This window comes from Anopheles maculipalpis, chromosome 2RL, assembly GCF_943734695.1.
Source record: "Anopheles maculipalpis chromosome 2RL, idAnoMacuDA_375_x, whole genome shotgun sequence".
Classification (NCBI taxonomy): domain Eukaryota; kingdom Metazoa; phylum Arthropoda; class Insecta; order Diptera; family Culicidae; genus Anopheles; species Anopheles maculipalpis.
The window spans coordinates 91,217,715-91,232,120 of NC_064871.1; the positions used below are offsets into that span (position 1 = coordinate 91,217,715).

Consider the following 14,406-nt stretch of genomic DNA (forward strand, 5'->3'; position numbering starts at 1 on the left):
AAAAAAAAACGCAGCTTCATCAAGCGAGCATAAGTCAGGCACGCACACCCTGAAACACATGTTTGGGGATGATCGGACGATCGTTCTGTGGTGGTGAAAAATAGTACAAAATATCAGCATCCGTGCGATGCTCTTGACACGATAAAATACATCAGCGCATTCTTAGTGTGCCATTGACCGTAACCATTTTCTACAATGCGCGGTAGATTGTACACGACAGCGGAACTAGCGAAAACAGAGAACGAGAGATTAGTTATTTGATTTGAAATTCCATCACAGTAACAGAGCAACATACACAACGCAGAGCCACAGCCTGCTGCTGCTGGAACTATAATATTGTACAAACACCCTGGGTGGCTGCTGCAAATGCAATTGCGCTTTTCTTTCTCCGCACACAATTTTCTACCCAACCAATTGTCTTCACTTTCGTTATTGCGCTGGGCTTTTCGTTTTATTTTCTGGTGGTGTGACGGCTCAACCCGTAAATTCGAACCCAGGAAGCCAGAAAAGGCAAACCTGCTGAAATTGTAGCGATAAAGAAGATTGCACTGGAGAAGAAGCGCCCACCGTTTACTCAGGGGAAGAGAGCTCGATGTCTCACAAGTTATTTGCTTTCCTTTCGGCCTTTTTTTTTTCCTTTTTGGCGATACCGTCTTCTTATCAGTCGCTGCGGACTCGTCATCCACAAACAATCTTGCCCGGTACACGTCGCGCAGCCCACCTCGCGAAAAAGACCCTTATTGCATCGCAGACACACACGCACACGCCGAGGGAGGGTGAAACAGTTTTTGATTTTTACTAGTCCCGTCTGCGGAATGCACACAGCACACACGCACACGCTGTGTATATGGGGCGTTATCTAAGCAAGCGGCGCGCGCATATACAGAGCCACGTATGCAAGGCACACCAGAGAGACACACACAAACACGGGGAACGCACCATAAGAAGCAGTTTTCAACAAAAATACGCTGTTGTGCGCCACATCTGGTTCGGTGTTGGATCGACCAATAATATAGGGGTGCAATAATAATCTCAGTCCGTGCCAGTTTGAGGGACCAACTACTTTACTTCACGCAGCAGTAGCGAGTTGACTAACCTCTTCTTAATTGCACCCACGAATAGTATGATCTATTTTACGCGGATTGATCGAATGTCCACTAGAATGCCCAACATAGCTTTTTTTTCGTCCCACACAGCATGCTGATCTCATTTCGTTCAGCCATAATGACAGGAACACGGATGGAGAGAGGTGAACGTAACTCGATGATAACAAAGTAGGCAGAAGTTCCTTCACTTGACACAGTCACACACACACACACATACACAGTCCCACGCGCCACAGTTTCTATCGTTACACCAACTGATTTTTTTGCACCGTGTAGCCTCCCTTTCCATAGAAACGACGAGCACTTCCACTTTCTACAGCAACTACAATCGACGGCACGTTTTGTCAATGCAATTATGCTGACTACTCCCCACACTAGTGGCGGCGGCCGTTTCGACCACGTTCCCCGCCCCGTAAGCTAGCGCCATTTTCCAATCGCACACGCTCGTTTCTTTGCTAATCTTGTGCATCTGTTCCCGAAATTAGCCATATTTTACTCCATTTCACACACCACCAATCTGGTGATCCAAAGGGATCCAACACACGCGCAAATGTTCGCCCTTAACGTAAATAAGAAAGGCCCTTTCGAAACACACACACGGCTTACCTGCGCGTCGTAGTCGACCAGCATCGATGGAGATGAGAGAAACGATTGATCTAGCGATTGCGGATCCACTACGGAGAGAGCGCTGATTAAGCAGAAAATCTGACAAAAGCCTACGAGCACACACATACACACAATTGCAACGCGATTCGCACACTGGGCTGGTACGATCGAAGCTAGTGGACATGTCTTATCATTTTCTTGACTATTCCCAGTAGAGCAGTGTTTAATTTGCGCAAAGGATGCATTTACAAAAAAATATAAAATACATCTTGAAAATTATGTAAAGAAAAAAGCGTTTCAGTTAGAAAACGTGGAAAACAGTACTGTTATTTTCAGTGTTTTCATGTCCGATAGTAAACCCTTCGTGCATCGGTCAACGTGATGCGTTTTCAATGCACAGTTGAGTAGTTCGGATGAACTCAATTTCTACACTCAAGATGGTTTGGAAAAGCCTATTCAGAACGGTTACGGAATGCATTTTGGATCTGTAAAGTGTGCTCAACTGGACTGCTTCGGAAAAGAAATTGGAGTCTTCTGTATGTTCTTTTGTAGCTTTAGTTTAGCTACATTTAATTAAGCTATAATGATTATTGATATTACAAGTACACAGAATGTTACACATCTTACATTTCTCCGTTACTCATTGCTAAAACCGTAATCGCTGTTGCCGCGTTATCCACGTGCATCTGTATGTAGCGCGGTGTCTCGAAGAAGGCTTCTAGCCGATCGTTATCGTACTCGAGCAGCAGTTCGGCAATTTTTTCGCAATCCTTAGGATGTGAATGTCGGGCTAAAACAGCCAACTTGTTCGCGTACATTTGCTTCGTGGACGCCATATCCTTGGCATCATTTGTTTTTGCCAACACCGAAACTCGGCCAGTGTTAGTTTGTTGGATAACTGTAGATTGCCCATAGCTTTTCCGACCGAAGTACTTGTCGAACATCTCTTTTTTCAGCTCGTAGTTCGATTTGCGGTACTCCACGCGCATTGGCTTGCCATACAAAACGTGTCCGTGCATTTTTGCCATTGCCCTGCCAGCCTCTTCCGATGTTTTTAAATATACGATGGCCCATCCGGTTGGATAGTCCCGATTGAAGCCTCGTTCGTGGTTGATCAAATGAACGTATTTCACCTTGCCGTGGACATCGAACAAGTCGTACAGATTCTTCCACTTGACTTTTTTATGCAAATTCTTAATAAAAAGAGTATTTTGAGCCACATGCCGAATGTCCTTATTGGTTTGGAGCGATTTACGCTCCTCCTTGCGCTGGGCAAGTGCCACGTACAGCGGCTTCGAACCGACAATATGTCCGTTCATCTCCTTTATCGCCTTGGTCGCTTCATCCGGTGCCGAGAAGCGCACGAAACCGAAACCCTTCGAGCGGCCCTCGTCCATCATTACCTTGGCCGAGGTGATCGTACCGTACGGGGCAAACTCCTTCCGCAGCACCTCATCGGTAATCATATCGTGCAGGTTATTTACGTACAGATTCACACCATGGTACCGTGTCAGGCGCTCGTCCTTCTGATGTGAAAGACGTATATGGCGTATCATCTTACCGTCGGACAGCTTAGCTTCTTATTGATCAGCTTCGGAATTGCAACAGAAAATTGAAGGACTGTTTTAAATTACTCTCTTCTTTCACATAATATACAATTTCTTAAGAATGACACTCACCTCGTTTGGGTGCAAATGCAACAATACGCGACTAGTAACTGTTCACAATCCGAGCAGACTGACTGACTGAATGACTGAATGCGTAAAGACACCAGCTACCAAGTGCGATAGTGGCCTTTGTATGGTAGATTGATTCCCGTTGTCCCTAGCAACCCCATTATTTGAGTATTAGTAACCGGTGAAATTCAACTTTCTGCTTGGCCATCATCATCTTCCGAAGATGGAGTTTATCTTTTTTTTCCTTTTTCCCAAAATCCATAAATTACATATGTACATTACACGAAAAACGAGTAATTTAGGGAAACAAGTTCTGCAGTGTACTACAGGACAAGGTATGGATGGCGGACTAAATGCCCTACCAGAAAGGGGGTACAGAAAAATATTACAGTTCTTTGTTGAGCTGATTAAATCGGCCTAGGCACTAAGGGAGCGCACTCTGCTTATTAGTAGCAAGATCGACCGATTCATAGGGACTTTTACAAGACCAGCAATGTCTTCGTGGATGTAAGACTGACGAGGAGACTGACTGAGTAGTCCTGACGCAACATTCCTCTTCCGCGTCTCATCGACGCCAATCGATTGCCTCCCGATGTTCTTTTGTTGATTTCCAATGACTCTTCTCTTGTTACCAGAGGCGGATCTTCCTATAAGCGGACTGATAGGCAACGAGGGGCCCCGAACTGAATCCCTAAACGAATTGGTTTTTGTTCATACTCGCGGATGTGATGTATGGCGTAATGATGATATAACTCTTTTTTTTGCGAGGTAATCAACTTAATCTTCAAAAGTTATGTGTGTACATTGTGGTGGTCGCACGCAATTTGTTCGATCTTTAAGGTTGTTTCAATACAGAAAACCACGAGCTTCATAAACTTAAACGATGCCGTTACACACTCCGCGCTGCTTTTGTGAGCAATTTCTAACACATTTTCGTTTTCTTTCCTGTGGTGTACGGAATCAATTAAAAACTAAAACAATGTCCCATAATTCCGGATCTTATCGTTTTATTGAAACAGAAACATGTGTGTGGTGGTTGTATTGGTTGAAAATTTTTCTGTCACTTAATTTGGAACACACCCGGAGCACTTTAAATATGAACTGCAACACACAAGCTGTATACACCCAACAATCTGGAAACAAGGATTTTATTTTAGTCTCCGGTGGGCGAGTTCTTAATGAGCGCCAATTAGTTTAATTGCTTTTGTTTCTTTTGAAGTTTTTTTTTTCACCAAATATGCATCGTGGCTGAAAACGACGCAATGTTAAAAACCAGTGCCGATAAGTTGGCGACACGACTTTGGGGGCAGCTTTAGGGCACCGACCAACCTATATGCTGCCCAAGACACTTTTCAGTGCTGCTGTTGGTTCATTATATATCGTGGCTCAAGATGTTCATGTCCACAGCATTAGCTAACATTTTCATAGCGCATTCTCTGACTGCTCCATTACGGAAGGAAACGTAAAAAAATTGTTTGCCGCGACTTCATCATTTTCTAGAGTTTGAATTGAAAAATTAAATTAACGTGTGGATTTTGTTTCCCCTTTTTCCCTTTTTTTCTTATCTTTCATTTGCTTTTCTATTTGTTGATGATTGTTTATAAAAAAGCAAATAAATCGATTTCTTGATGGAATTTTGAGTGTTGTTTCGTAGGAGGAATTCAATCATTTTTGCTGGGGAGCCATTGTGGAACGAAAAGAAGGTTTTGCCATTAATACTTGAATGACAAAAACTCTGCCTCTGCAAGGACGAGAAACACAAAAAAAAATCTGATCAGCTTTAGCGTCTTCAGCGCTGCTTCGTGTGTGATTCACAACAGCGAAAATATTATGTTAAACAAAAAAAAAAAGATACCACAAAGTTCAAAGATCCGTCACCTCATCCTAAAAGACCAATCATTACAAAAAGGATCACTACACATCTTTTTCTTTTCGCTTCTTTAGCATCTTCTCCTTTTCCATCTCTCTCTCTCCGTGTCCTCTTTTTTGTTTTGTAGAATTTTCGTTAGTTGCAAGTTTTTCAGTTTTTTTTGTTGTTGTTCTGTTGTTATTTTTTCATCCCGTTTTCTCGTGCTTGATTGACCGCTTCTACCGCTGCTTCTCCTCCTCGTTGCTTCCTTTTTTGAAGCAAACTTTCACGAAAGTTTTTCTCTTTTTTGTTTTATTTGAGTTTTCCGTTTTTTTGGTTATTTTTTCAATTTTTTGCATTTTATATTTCGTGCTTTTACGATATTTTTTTCCTTTTTCTCTTTCTATAGACCTGTCGCATCGGTTGTGTTCTGTGTTGTATTCCTGTATTGAACTAGGATCACGCTTGGTTTTGTGTGTTTCTTTAGAACATTTCCAATTTTTAAATGGTATTATGTGGCTCACATTTTTTTCGTATTTTCTTTTTTCACCTTCCTATGGTGGTGTTTGGTGGTCTGTTCTCTGTCTTTTAATTCAAAATTCGCTCTTCAAGTTGCTTTCATATTATTTCAAAAATCTAGTAAGATCTTTCTTCCGAACTTTTCTACTCCAGTTTAATTAATTCCATTTTCCATTTTTCTACAATGCTTCCTGTTCTTCGTGGATGAAATGTTGCAAAGTTACTCAGCGTGCGCAACACACGCTTTTCACCTGCACCTCTTTTTCTCCGCAACAAATGATTTTACTCATGGTTCACTTATTTTGAAGGTACTCTCTCAAAAAACAAAACATTCTTTTCTCGCTTTCTGGTGCGGTTTTTGCATTTTCTGTTGTTTACTGTTTTTTTAGTGAATTTTCTGTATTTTTCTTTTGCTCGCTTTGTCGCTTTTGCTAATCCCGACCCTTCCTTTCTTGTGACAAGTGGTGAGGGAACGGGAAATGTTTTCACTTTCATTTTGCCGTGTTTTTTAAGTTACCATTTTCATATTTTGTTTTGCATTTTTTTTGTATTTTTTTGCGTTGGATATATATTTTTGATACATATATTTTTTGCATAATATATTTGATAGAGGATACTATTATCGTATTAAGAAATTTGCAGCGCGGGCATTTAGCTTGGCTGGGCTTTCATGGGGGAAGAAGAAATCGTTGAGCGCTGGTTTTACGCGTAGTAAATTACATATTCAATATTATAAGTATGAATAATGAACGAAAAAAAAAATTATCTGCCAGCCGAATGGTGTGCACGCGGCGCCCCTTATCCCTACCCTTGGTTGTCGTGAGGACGCGTACCTTGTGCAATACCTTTCTCCTACAAGAGAAACATACATCTAGCAAAACTGGTGAATATTGTGAAAAGGAGTTCGTTTTTAATTCGTAATTTCAAAACGGCAACTACACATACACACACAAGCATCAAAGTTTAGAAGTTCCTCTGGTATATACTTGGTTTGCACACAGAGCGCCGGCTTAACAAAAAGGGGCCTTAAGTTTTCCGCTTGGGAGCCGCGCGGACGCACACACACATTCGTTTTCTTCTTCTCGGCTTCTTCGGCAGCGCTTTAGTTGGGCTGGGCCGAAGTCTTGTGATGAGCCTGCAGCACAGCGACAGCCTCCTCAGTCTTTGCGTTGAGCGATTCCTTGTGCTCCAGCATGTGCAACAGCTCGGAGTTGTCAATCTCGAGCAACATGCCGGTAATCTTGCCGGCCAGATTCGGATAAATCTGCTCGATCAGTGGGAACAGACGCTCGCCGAGCATCTGCTTCTGTTCAGCCGGCTGAGCAGCAGCCAACATGGATGCAGTGAGCGGTTCTTGGCCTGTGAGAAAATGAGACAAAAAAGCAGTTTTAATATGAGCCGCATGTTTTCTAGCTTCCAATCGCAAAAAAAAAACAATCGATTCCTTCTTCTTACCCTTAACGATGACAGCTTGCTGAGCAACAGGTTGAGCCTGGATCGGAACCGGTTGCGGTACTTGCGGGTTACGCATAGCCTGGGTGAACTTGTAGTTCGGTGAACGGGTCTGTCCAGCGGCCAGCTGAGGAGCGACTGGGCGCGCCTGCATGTTCGTCGCGGTTTGCTGTCCGGTAATCGGACGCGCCGCATTGCGCATGGCAGCCGACGTTGCCTGGGCCGACTGTGCGTTCTGTGCCTGCTGGTTGGCGCCGCGGACATTACCCGCCTGGCGGTACTGGCTGTTCGCAACGTGCGCAGCAGCAATTGCCGGATATCCGCCAGCCGGAGCATTGGTGGCCACATTCTGATTGCCCGCGTTTGGACGAATCTGAGCACTGGCGGACCAACGTGGAGCGGTACGGACCGGAGCAACCTGTGGCCCGTAGAAGCGTTGCGGTTGCGGGAGGGTTGGCATAAAGTAGCTGCCACTCTGCTGATAAACTTGTCCAATGTGCTGCATACGCAGATTGTTGACACGCTGGATGTACTGGCTGGCTAGGTGCGATTTACGCTCCTCCTTGCGCTGGGCAAGTGCCACGTACAGCGGCTTCGAACCGACAATACGTCCGTTCATCTCCGTTACCGCCTTGGTCGCTTCATCCGGTGCCGAGAAGCACACGAAACCGAAACCCTTCGAGCGGCCCTCGTCCAGCATTACCTTGGCCGAGGTGATCGTACCGTACGGGGCAAACTCCTTCCGCAGCCGCTCATCGTCAATAGTATCGTCCAGATTCTTCACGTACAGATTCACACCATGGTACCGTGTCAGGCGCTCCATCTTCAGCTGCTCGAACCGTCGCTTCAGCTCCATCTGGCGCTCGTTCTTTTTCTGTGCCCGGCCAACGTACAGCATTTTGCCATCCGGCAGCTCCTTGTTGTTTAGCTCCTGCACCGCACGTTCAGCCGCCTCCGGACTTTCAAACGCGACAAAGCCGAATCCACGGCTTTTGCCCTCCTTTGTCATTACGCGATGGCTGGTAATTGGACCATACTTTTCAAACATCTCGCGCAGCGCTTCCTCGGTCAACTCATCGCCAAAATTCTTCACGTAAACGTTCGTGAAAAGCTTCGCCTTTTCGCCCAGCTCCTTCTCGCGCTCCTTGCGCGAGATGAAACGGCCAACGTATACCTTCTTCTCATTCAACAGCTTACCATTTACCTTATCGATCGAATCGTTGGCCGATTCCTCCGTCTCAAAGTGTACGAAACCATAGCCCTTGCTCTGGCCCTTCTCGTCCTGCGCTACCTTGCAGCTAAGGATGTTACCGAATGCCGAGAACGTATCGTACATGGCCTTGTTGTCGATTTTTTTGTCCAGATTCTTGATGAACACGTTGCCGACGCCAGATTTGCGCAGCGACGGATCGCGCTGCGACCACATGATACGGATCGGGCGGCCCTTGATCGGATCGAAGTTCATTGTATCCAGTGCGCGTTCAGCTGCAAAAGGGGGTAGAGCAAAATATTAACAGGCTTAACATAATCAAATGTTTCATTGTGCTCAAAGCATTCAAAAACTTAAAATATTAAATTCACAATCGTTCTGTGGACATCGATCGACGATTCAATTTCAAACAAAGAAGCTTCATGTATGTATCATAATTACATTTAATGTCAGTTTCCAACTGTCGATATTCCATCCCACAGGTACAATTACTCAATTGGCAAAACATACGTACAAAACACGGTCAGTAAATAAACACGGGATAGAGGAACTGGCTGTCCCATGTCTAACCTGGGCTATCATATCATATTGCACAATTTAGCCAGTGCTAATGGTGTGATGAAAATTAATTATATCGATTCATTTCCCATTCCGGCTTAGCCTCACACAAGTGAATTTTATTAAGCAAAAAACCAACCCATGGCAGGGGATTCATTGTAAATGCATACACGTCCCTCCAAATCGATCCCTTTCTATCACTCGTCATGTCGGAAAGTGCATATCCATTATAATAAATTGTGCACTTCAAATGCCTCTCTTATCAACGAGAACCACCCCAAAACACACACACACACACATTGGCATAGCAAAATGTGATCGAAAATTCAATATTTGGACACTAGTTGCTGATGCTGTTGGAATTGTTGGTACGACAGCAATATACAAAATTTCCTCAAATTTTGTTTTTCCATGGCATTGATGATTTAGACAGTGAACTAAAAGTGAAACCACCACTCGTTGTCGTGTCACGTAATCATAAAAAAAAGTACAGCACAACACATTGCCACAAAGTTGGCCGTGCGCGCACATACCAAATACATAACCTACGCTTAGTTTCCTTTAATTCCGCGTTGGGGTAAAACTGGTCAAATAGTTGATGGAATGTGCGTGGAGGGAGGGGGAACACACAACACGATGTATGTTGAAAGTAGAGATTAATTCGTCGCCTAGGGAACACGCTCGAAGGTAGGGTTTTCCAACCCCTTTAACGTGCAAGTTTCACAACGAGATCTCTCAATCTAACCTTTTATCAGCCGATAGTCAACATTTATTTAATAAGCGCGATGAATTTAAACAAGTTATTTATTGGAAATGGATTGTAAAATTAAAGCAAACCTTAGTTAGCCAGCGGATCGTAGTATAAGAAACCCTGCTTCCCAAGTACAACAGCAACCCTACAATTCGCTCGTGTATAGCCGAGAGACAGACAAAACATTATTTTACCATCGACAATCAATAATCTGTTCAATCCAAAAAGAATGTAAATAATGTACAAACAATTGTTTCATCTCTAAGTACCTCCACCTTCAACAGAATATGTATTGTTATTAGATTTGTTTGTGCTGGTTAACAGGAGGTAAACGGTGCGTCGTAGTGGTTTCTCCTTCTCCTGTCTCTTGCGTTTTATAGATGGTTTTGACTTTTCCCAGTCGCATTCAAAGAGGGGTAAAAAAGCATGAACCCTTCTCTCCGACCGAAGGACGACTGCTTTTGTACAATTGCAAGCTGCTGTACCTTTAGAGCGTTGCCGATTTGATTTTGAAATGATTTTATACTGATTTATTATATCGAGTTGTGTTAAAACTATATTCCATAGATAATTGCAACGCATAGCAATCGTAAACTAACGACGTCAATGGTTTGCGATGATGATAAGGTCAGCGCTTAGTAACAAAGCAATCCGTAGCTACGCTCTTCCATTGGCTGTGTAGGTCCCGACACGATAAATCCAACATTTTTCTTATCAGTACACTAGTGCATTGCTTCTCTCGATAAGTTTGCCGATTTTGATCGATGCATTGAATTTATTTTGCAATAAATTCTGCCGTCTTTTTGTATTAGTCTTCCTTATCCCTAGACACCCAAAAAAAAACCCTCTCTCATGATTAATCCGTTCAAGTATGCAGTAAGTTGCAGGACCTAATGTTACAGAAAATAGGAATGATATACGAGTATATTATGATGCTTATCGCTTCTGCTCGATTTGTGAAGAGTTTTTCAAGCCGGTTAAAAAAGCATCAATAAGGTATCTAACAAAATGCACCTAGGATGGGTTTCGTTTTCAAGGTTAACAATCAAACAACAAGATAGATAAGCGTATATCTGTAAGAATGCAGCAAAGAAGAATTGAGGAATTTACGACTGATATTTCCTGCAACGTGTTCGCTTCGTCATCCCTACCAAAACCCGTCACGTTGTCATATTTGTGTCACCACCGACCAGACCCCAAAGCAAGCCGATAAACCCCACTGGTGAGCGCGTTTTTCAACGTCCTTGCATTCTTCCTCTCCTGTACCCTTTTTTCCACACATCAAATCAAGCGTAGCATAACGCGGTTAACCGCCTCGACAGTATACGTGCTCCGCGAGTGATGCGTCGTGGCAAAAATAAGAGAAGCGGCTCCCTTTTGGTGGGGTGGTGAGGTGCTGTTGTTTCAACTGCATCAAACGAGAAATTTGCCCACCAAAATCAGCTTCCCGTGTGACTCGCCAGAGGGAGCTCCTACCAGTGTGTAGCAGCAGAAATTAACTTCTTGCATGTGTGTGTGTGTGTTTGTGCGTGAGCGAGACGACACCCAACATGCTCTCCCTTCAATATGGCGACGATGACGGCGTGGAACGTACATCGAAGCTGCCATTGACGACTACAATATGAGGGTGCAAAAAACACGTGTAGCACCCACAAACCCAGACGTTCGATGCGTTTACATGCTTTACTAGGGACATTTATATGCTTCGTTCCGGAAAGGGGAAAGACACATTTCATAAGTTAGAAAAAAGCGGGACAAATAAATCAGAATACTCACCATCGGCTGGCTGCTGAAAGTTGACGTATGCGTAGCCGAGCGAACGACGTGTGATCAGGTCACGGCATACGCGGATGGACAGTACCGGGCCGGCCGATGAGAACTTCTCGAACAGCGTTGCCTCCGTAATGTCCGAGTGCAGATCGCCGACGTACAGCGAAGCCATCTGGTAGTTCGGTGCTCCGGGATTCATTTTGTGGCTGGGGCTGTCTATTGAAACTTTCCGATTCCTATGAAGAGGATGATGACGCGCGATGGGGAACTTTCACTTGGCAGATTCAGCACACACACGCACACGCTCACACGCACGCACGTGGTTTTTCGATCGGGAGCAATGGATTTATTTCGGAAATTCCTATTCACGAAACGCGCTCACGCACTCACTCTGACACGTTGCATACGGGGACGCGAGCGGGGGGTTGGTGAGAAAGTTGCTTCCGAAAAAATGGGGGTTCTGTGAGTCAATCAGGCACTCGTGGAGTGAACTATTTTCTTGAAGAATTCTTTTTTACCGACTTTATCGCCACACCGAAAATCTATACAGTAGCTGACGTCGACGTTTTATTTGACTCTTTCTCGTGTGGCCTTCTTTCTTCACGCACGACTTTCCGCAAGGGACACACACGCACGCACAACTCTTCTCTTTGCGAAATGAAAAAAAATACGATATTTAGGGGGGTAGATTGTTGTTGTTTTGCTTGTTTTTCACGATTTTGCGATTTTTTTGGGGGTGTTTTTTGTATTTTTATGATTTTTTTTGTATATTTTTGTTGGTATTTTTTATTCACAAAAAATGTGAGTGGTAGTGCGATCTTGTTCCAGAAGCACAACCGCACGACTTCAGCGACACGAGCAAGATGGCAGCGGTTCGTCGACGAACGCGTCAAGTCGAGCGCGGTCGCGTTCGGAAAGTGCTCGAACTGCTCGTACGGCTCGAAACTGACGGCCACTTCCGCTCGGCTGGAAGCCGAACGTGTACGAAACGACGGGCTGGGCCATCGTGTCAGATAGTGGCCATATTGGATTGAGGTGGCAAACTGTCAAGGTAAGCCGTTGGTTGAAAATTTGATTGTTTTTTAGCTTGAATTGGTAGTGAAATTATCGAAGCTGTGCTGCTTAAAAATTTTGATCGTAATATCATTGAGTTTTAAAATTGAAATTAAATCGAGTGTCTAGCCTTTAAAACTGACTATCCTACTACGTGGTATCTTCAAGTCTAGTAAGCCATTCGACGGCCGGCGTGACCCAGCAGATCGTTAAACCAAGAAGAGAGAGAGAGAGATCATTCAAAAAATACCACCAGGGAACATTTTGAGACTTTTGAATTCATTAAATGAAAAGCAATTTTTAAAAGAAATAATTTAGAACCATCCATTTGTAATCCGATTCTTTAATTTGAGCTGCTACTGGATCATGTGGGCCATAACACTGCTTACTAGACTTACTATTTATACGGTGCAGCAGGCCAGTCAAATCGTTGATAGAGGGTCATCCGAGTACTATCTGTCGCTGGATCACCCACATTTTAATGTGCCCAAAAATGTAAAAAACAGACAATTTAACTTACCGAAAAACTCTCTCTAAGTTCCTTAATTTTTGTACCGTTTTCGGTTTAGTTCGATCAGGCCAATGTTTAGTCGCAACGCTCCCGTAATTTCTCTTCATGCATCCATGCGAGTTGTTCAGATATCAATGACCGCGCACGACTACCACACAAGCGGTCCCGGTGGTGTGAATTTTAATGACCAAACATTACCACACCACAAAGTAACTAATCACCAAGCTTTTAAGGATTTTTTTTCGATTTCTTCCTATTTTCGTCCTTTTCAGTTTCGAAATTTCTTTACAGCATCAACGCACAGCATACGTCTTGCTTCCAAACAAACCCGAAAGGAAATGGTTAATAGGAATGGCGTCCTGATAAAAGTTATAGCTTACTGCGATCGGACAGGAAGGCAAACGCGCAAATCCCAGAGCATTGCTTGGTAGTGGTTTCCCAGGACAACGGTGTCGTCATCATGCTAACGGGTGATGCGATTCGGATGACACAACAAAAATAATCGATTTTGTAGAATTATTTGTTTTTCGGTATTCACGATGTCCTGCTTTTTCATAATAATAATAATCTGGTATGAGAGCTGCGTACACGATAAGGCTAAATTTGTTTGCTTGCCTAAATAATACTATGACACGATCCTTTTGCTTTGTACCGGACACACTCACTATATACGCCACGGACTGAGAATGTGTATTTTGTTTCTTGTATAAACATGCATAAAAACTAAATCATAAAAGCGTCTTTTGTTTAAATCGTTTTCCGAAGCTCATATACACTAGTTAAAACCATAGTAGATTAGAGGAAAACACATCAATAGGAAAATACTAACAGTGTACCCCATTAGAAAGCAAGTTTCTCTCATAATATATATCATATCTGCCTTTTTTTAATCTTCTTTTCGTATGAAGCTTTCAGTGTTTTGGTTTTTGTTTCACAATTTTTTAGTAAGTTAAGGGAATGTGTGTAATGCAAGCTACCATACACCAGCGCGGGATAATTCAAATGAGATCCAAACATTACCTAAACTGCCACACATACACAATGAATCTTGTCCCACAAAACCCATACATCATGGGAGGAATGCAGTGGAAGTGATTTAAAAAGTAAGGCAAAACTAACTAAACAAAATTTAACTAAAACAGTCCATATTGTACCCTAGAAGTTCTCGTACAGTTTTACGCTTCTATCGACGATATTGCTTCTTCCTATAAGTACACACAATTAGCTCCTTCCATTTAATCATTCTTCTGCATGGCAAGTCGGTCGCACTATACTGACAATAGACTAATATACAACCTCCTTCTGTCCATATCTTTTTGGTAGTTTAAACTTTACGATAACGATT

At 43.3% G+C, this 14,406-nt stretch overlaps 4 protein-coding genes across 4 annotated transcripts in view; 1 reads left to right on the forward strand and 3 right to left on the reverse strand.

The window, feature by feature from the left end:
- LOC126568629 (protein anon-73B1) overlaps window positions 1-14,406 on the reverse strand; it is a 793,767-nt gene that overhangs the window by 647,021 nt on the left and 132,340 nt on the right. The gene's annotated exons all lie outside the window — the stretch shown is intronic.
- LOC126568418 (uncharacterized) overlaps window positions 1-14,406 on the forward strand; it is a 366,923-nt gene that overhangs the window by 202,083 nt on the left and 150,434 nt on the right. The gene's annotated exons all lie outside the window — the stretch shown is intronic.
- On the reverse strand, window positions 2,336-3,268 carry LOC126567631 (uncharacterized). The gene has a single exon (XM_050223850.1). The coding sequence runs from the start codon at window positions 3,266-3,268 to the stop codon at window positions 2,336-2,338; it is 933 nt and encodes a 310-aa protein (XP_050079807.1).
- Window positions 6,839-11,699, reverse strand: LOC126567980 (polyadenylate-binding protein-like). The gene is made up of 3 exons (XM_050224367.1): window positions 11,504-11,699; window positions 7,212-8,693; window positions 6,839-7,115 (listed from the first exon to the last, which is right to left on the reverse strand). The coding sequence occupies exons 1-3, from the start codon at window positions 11,694-11,696 to the stop codon at window positions 6,859-6,861; spliced, it is 1,932 nt and encodes a 643-aa protein (XP_050080324.1). The 5' UTR covers window positions 11,697-11,699; the 3' UTR covers window positions 6,839-6,858.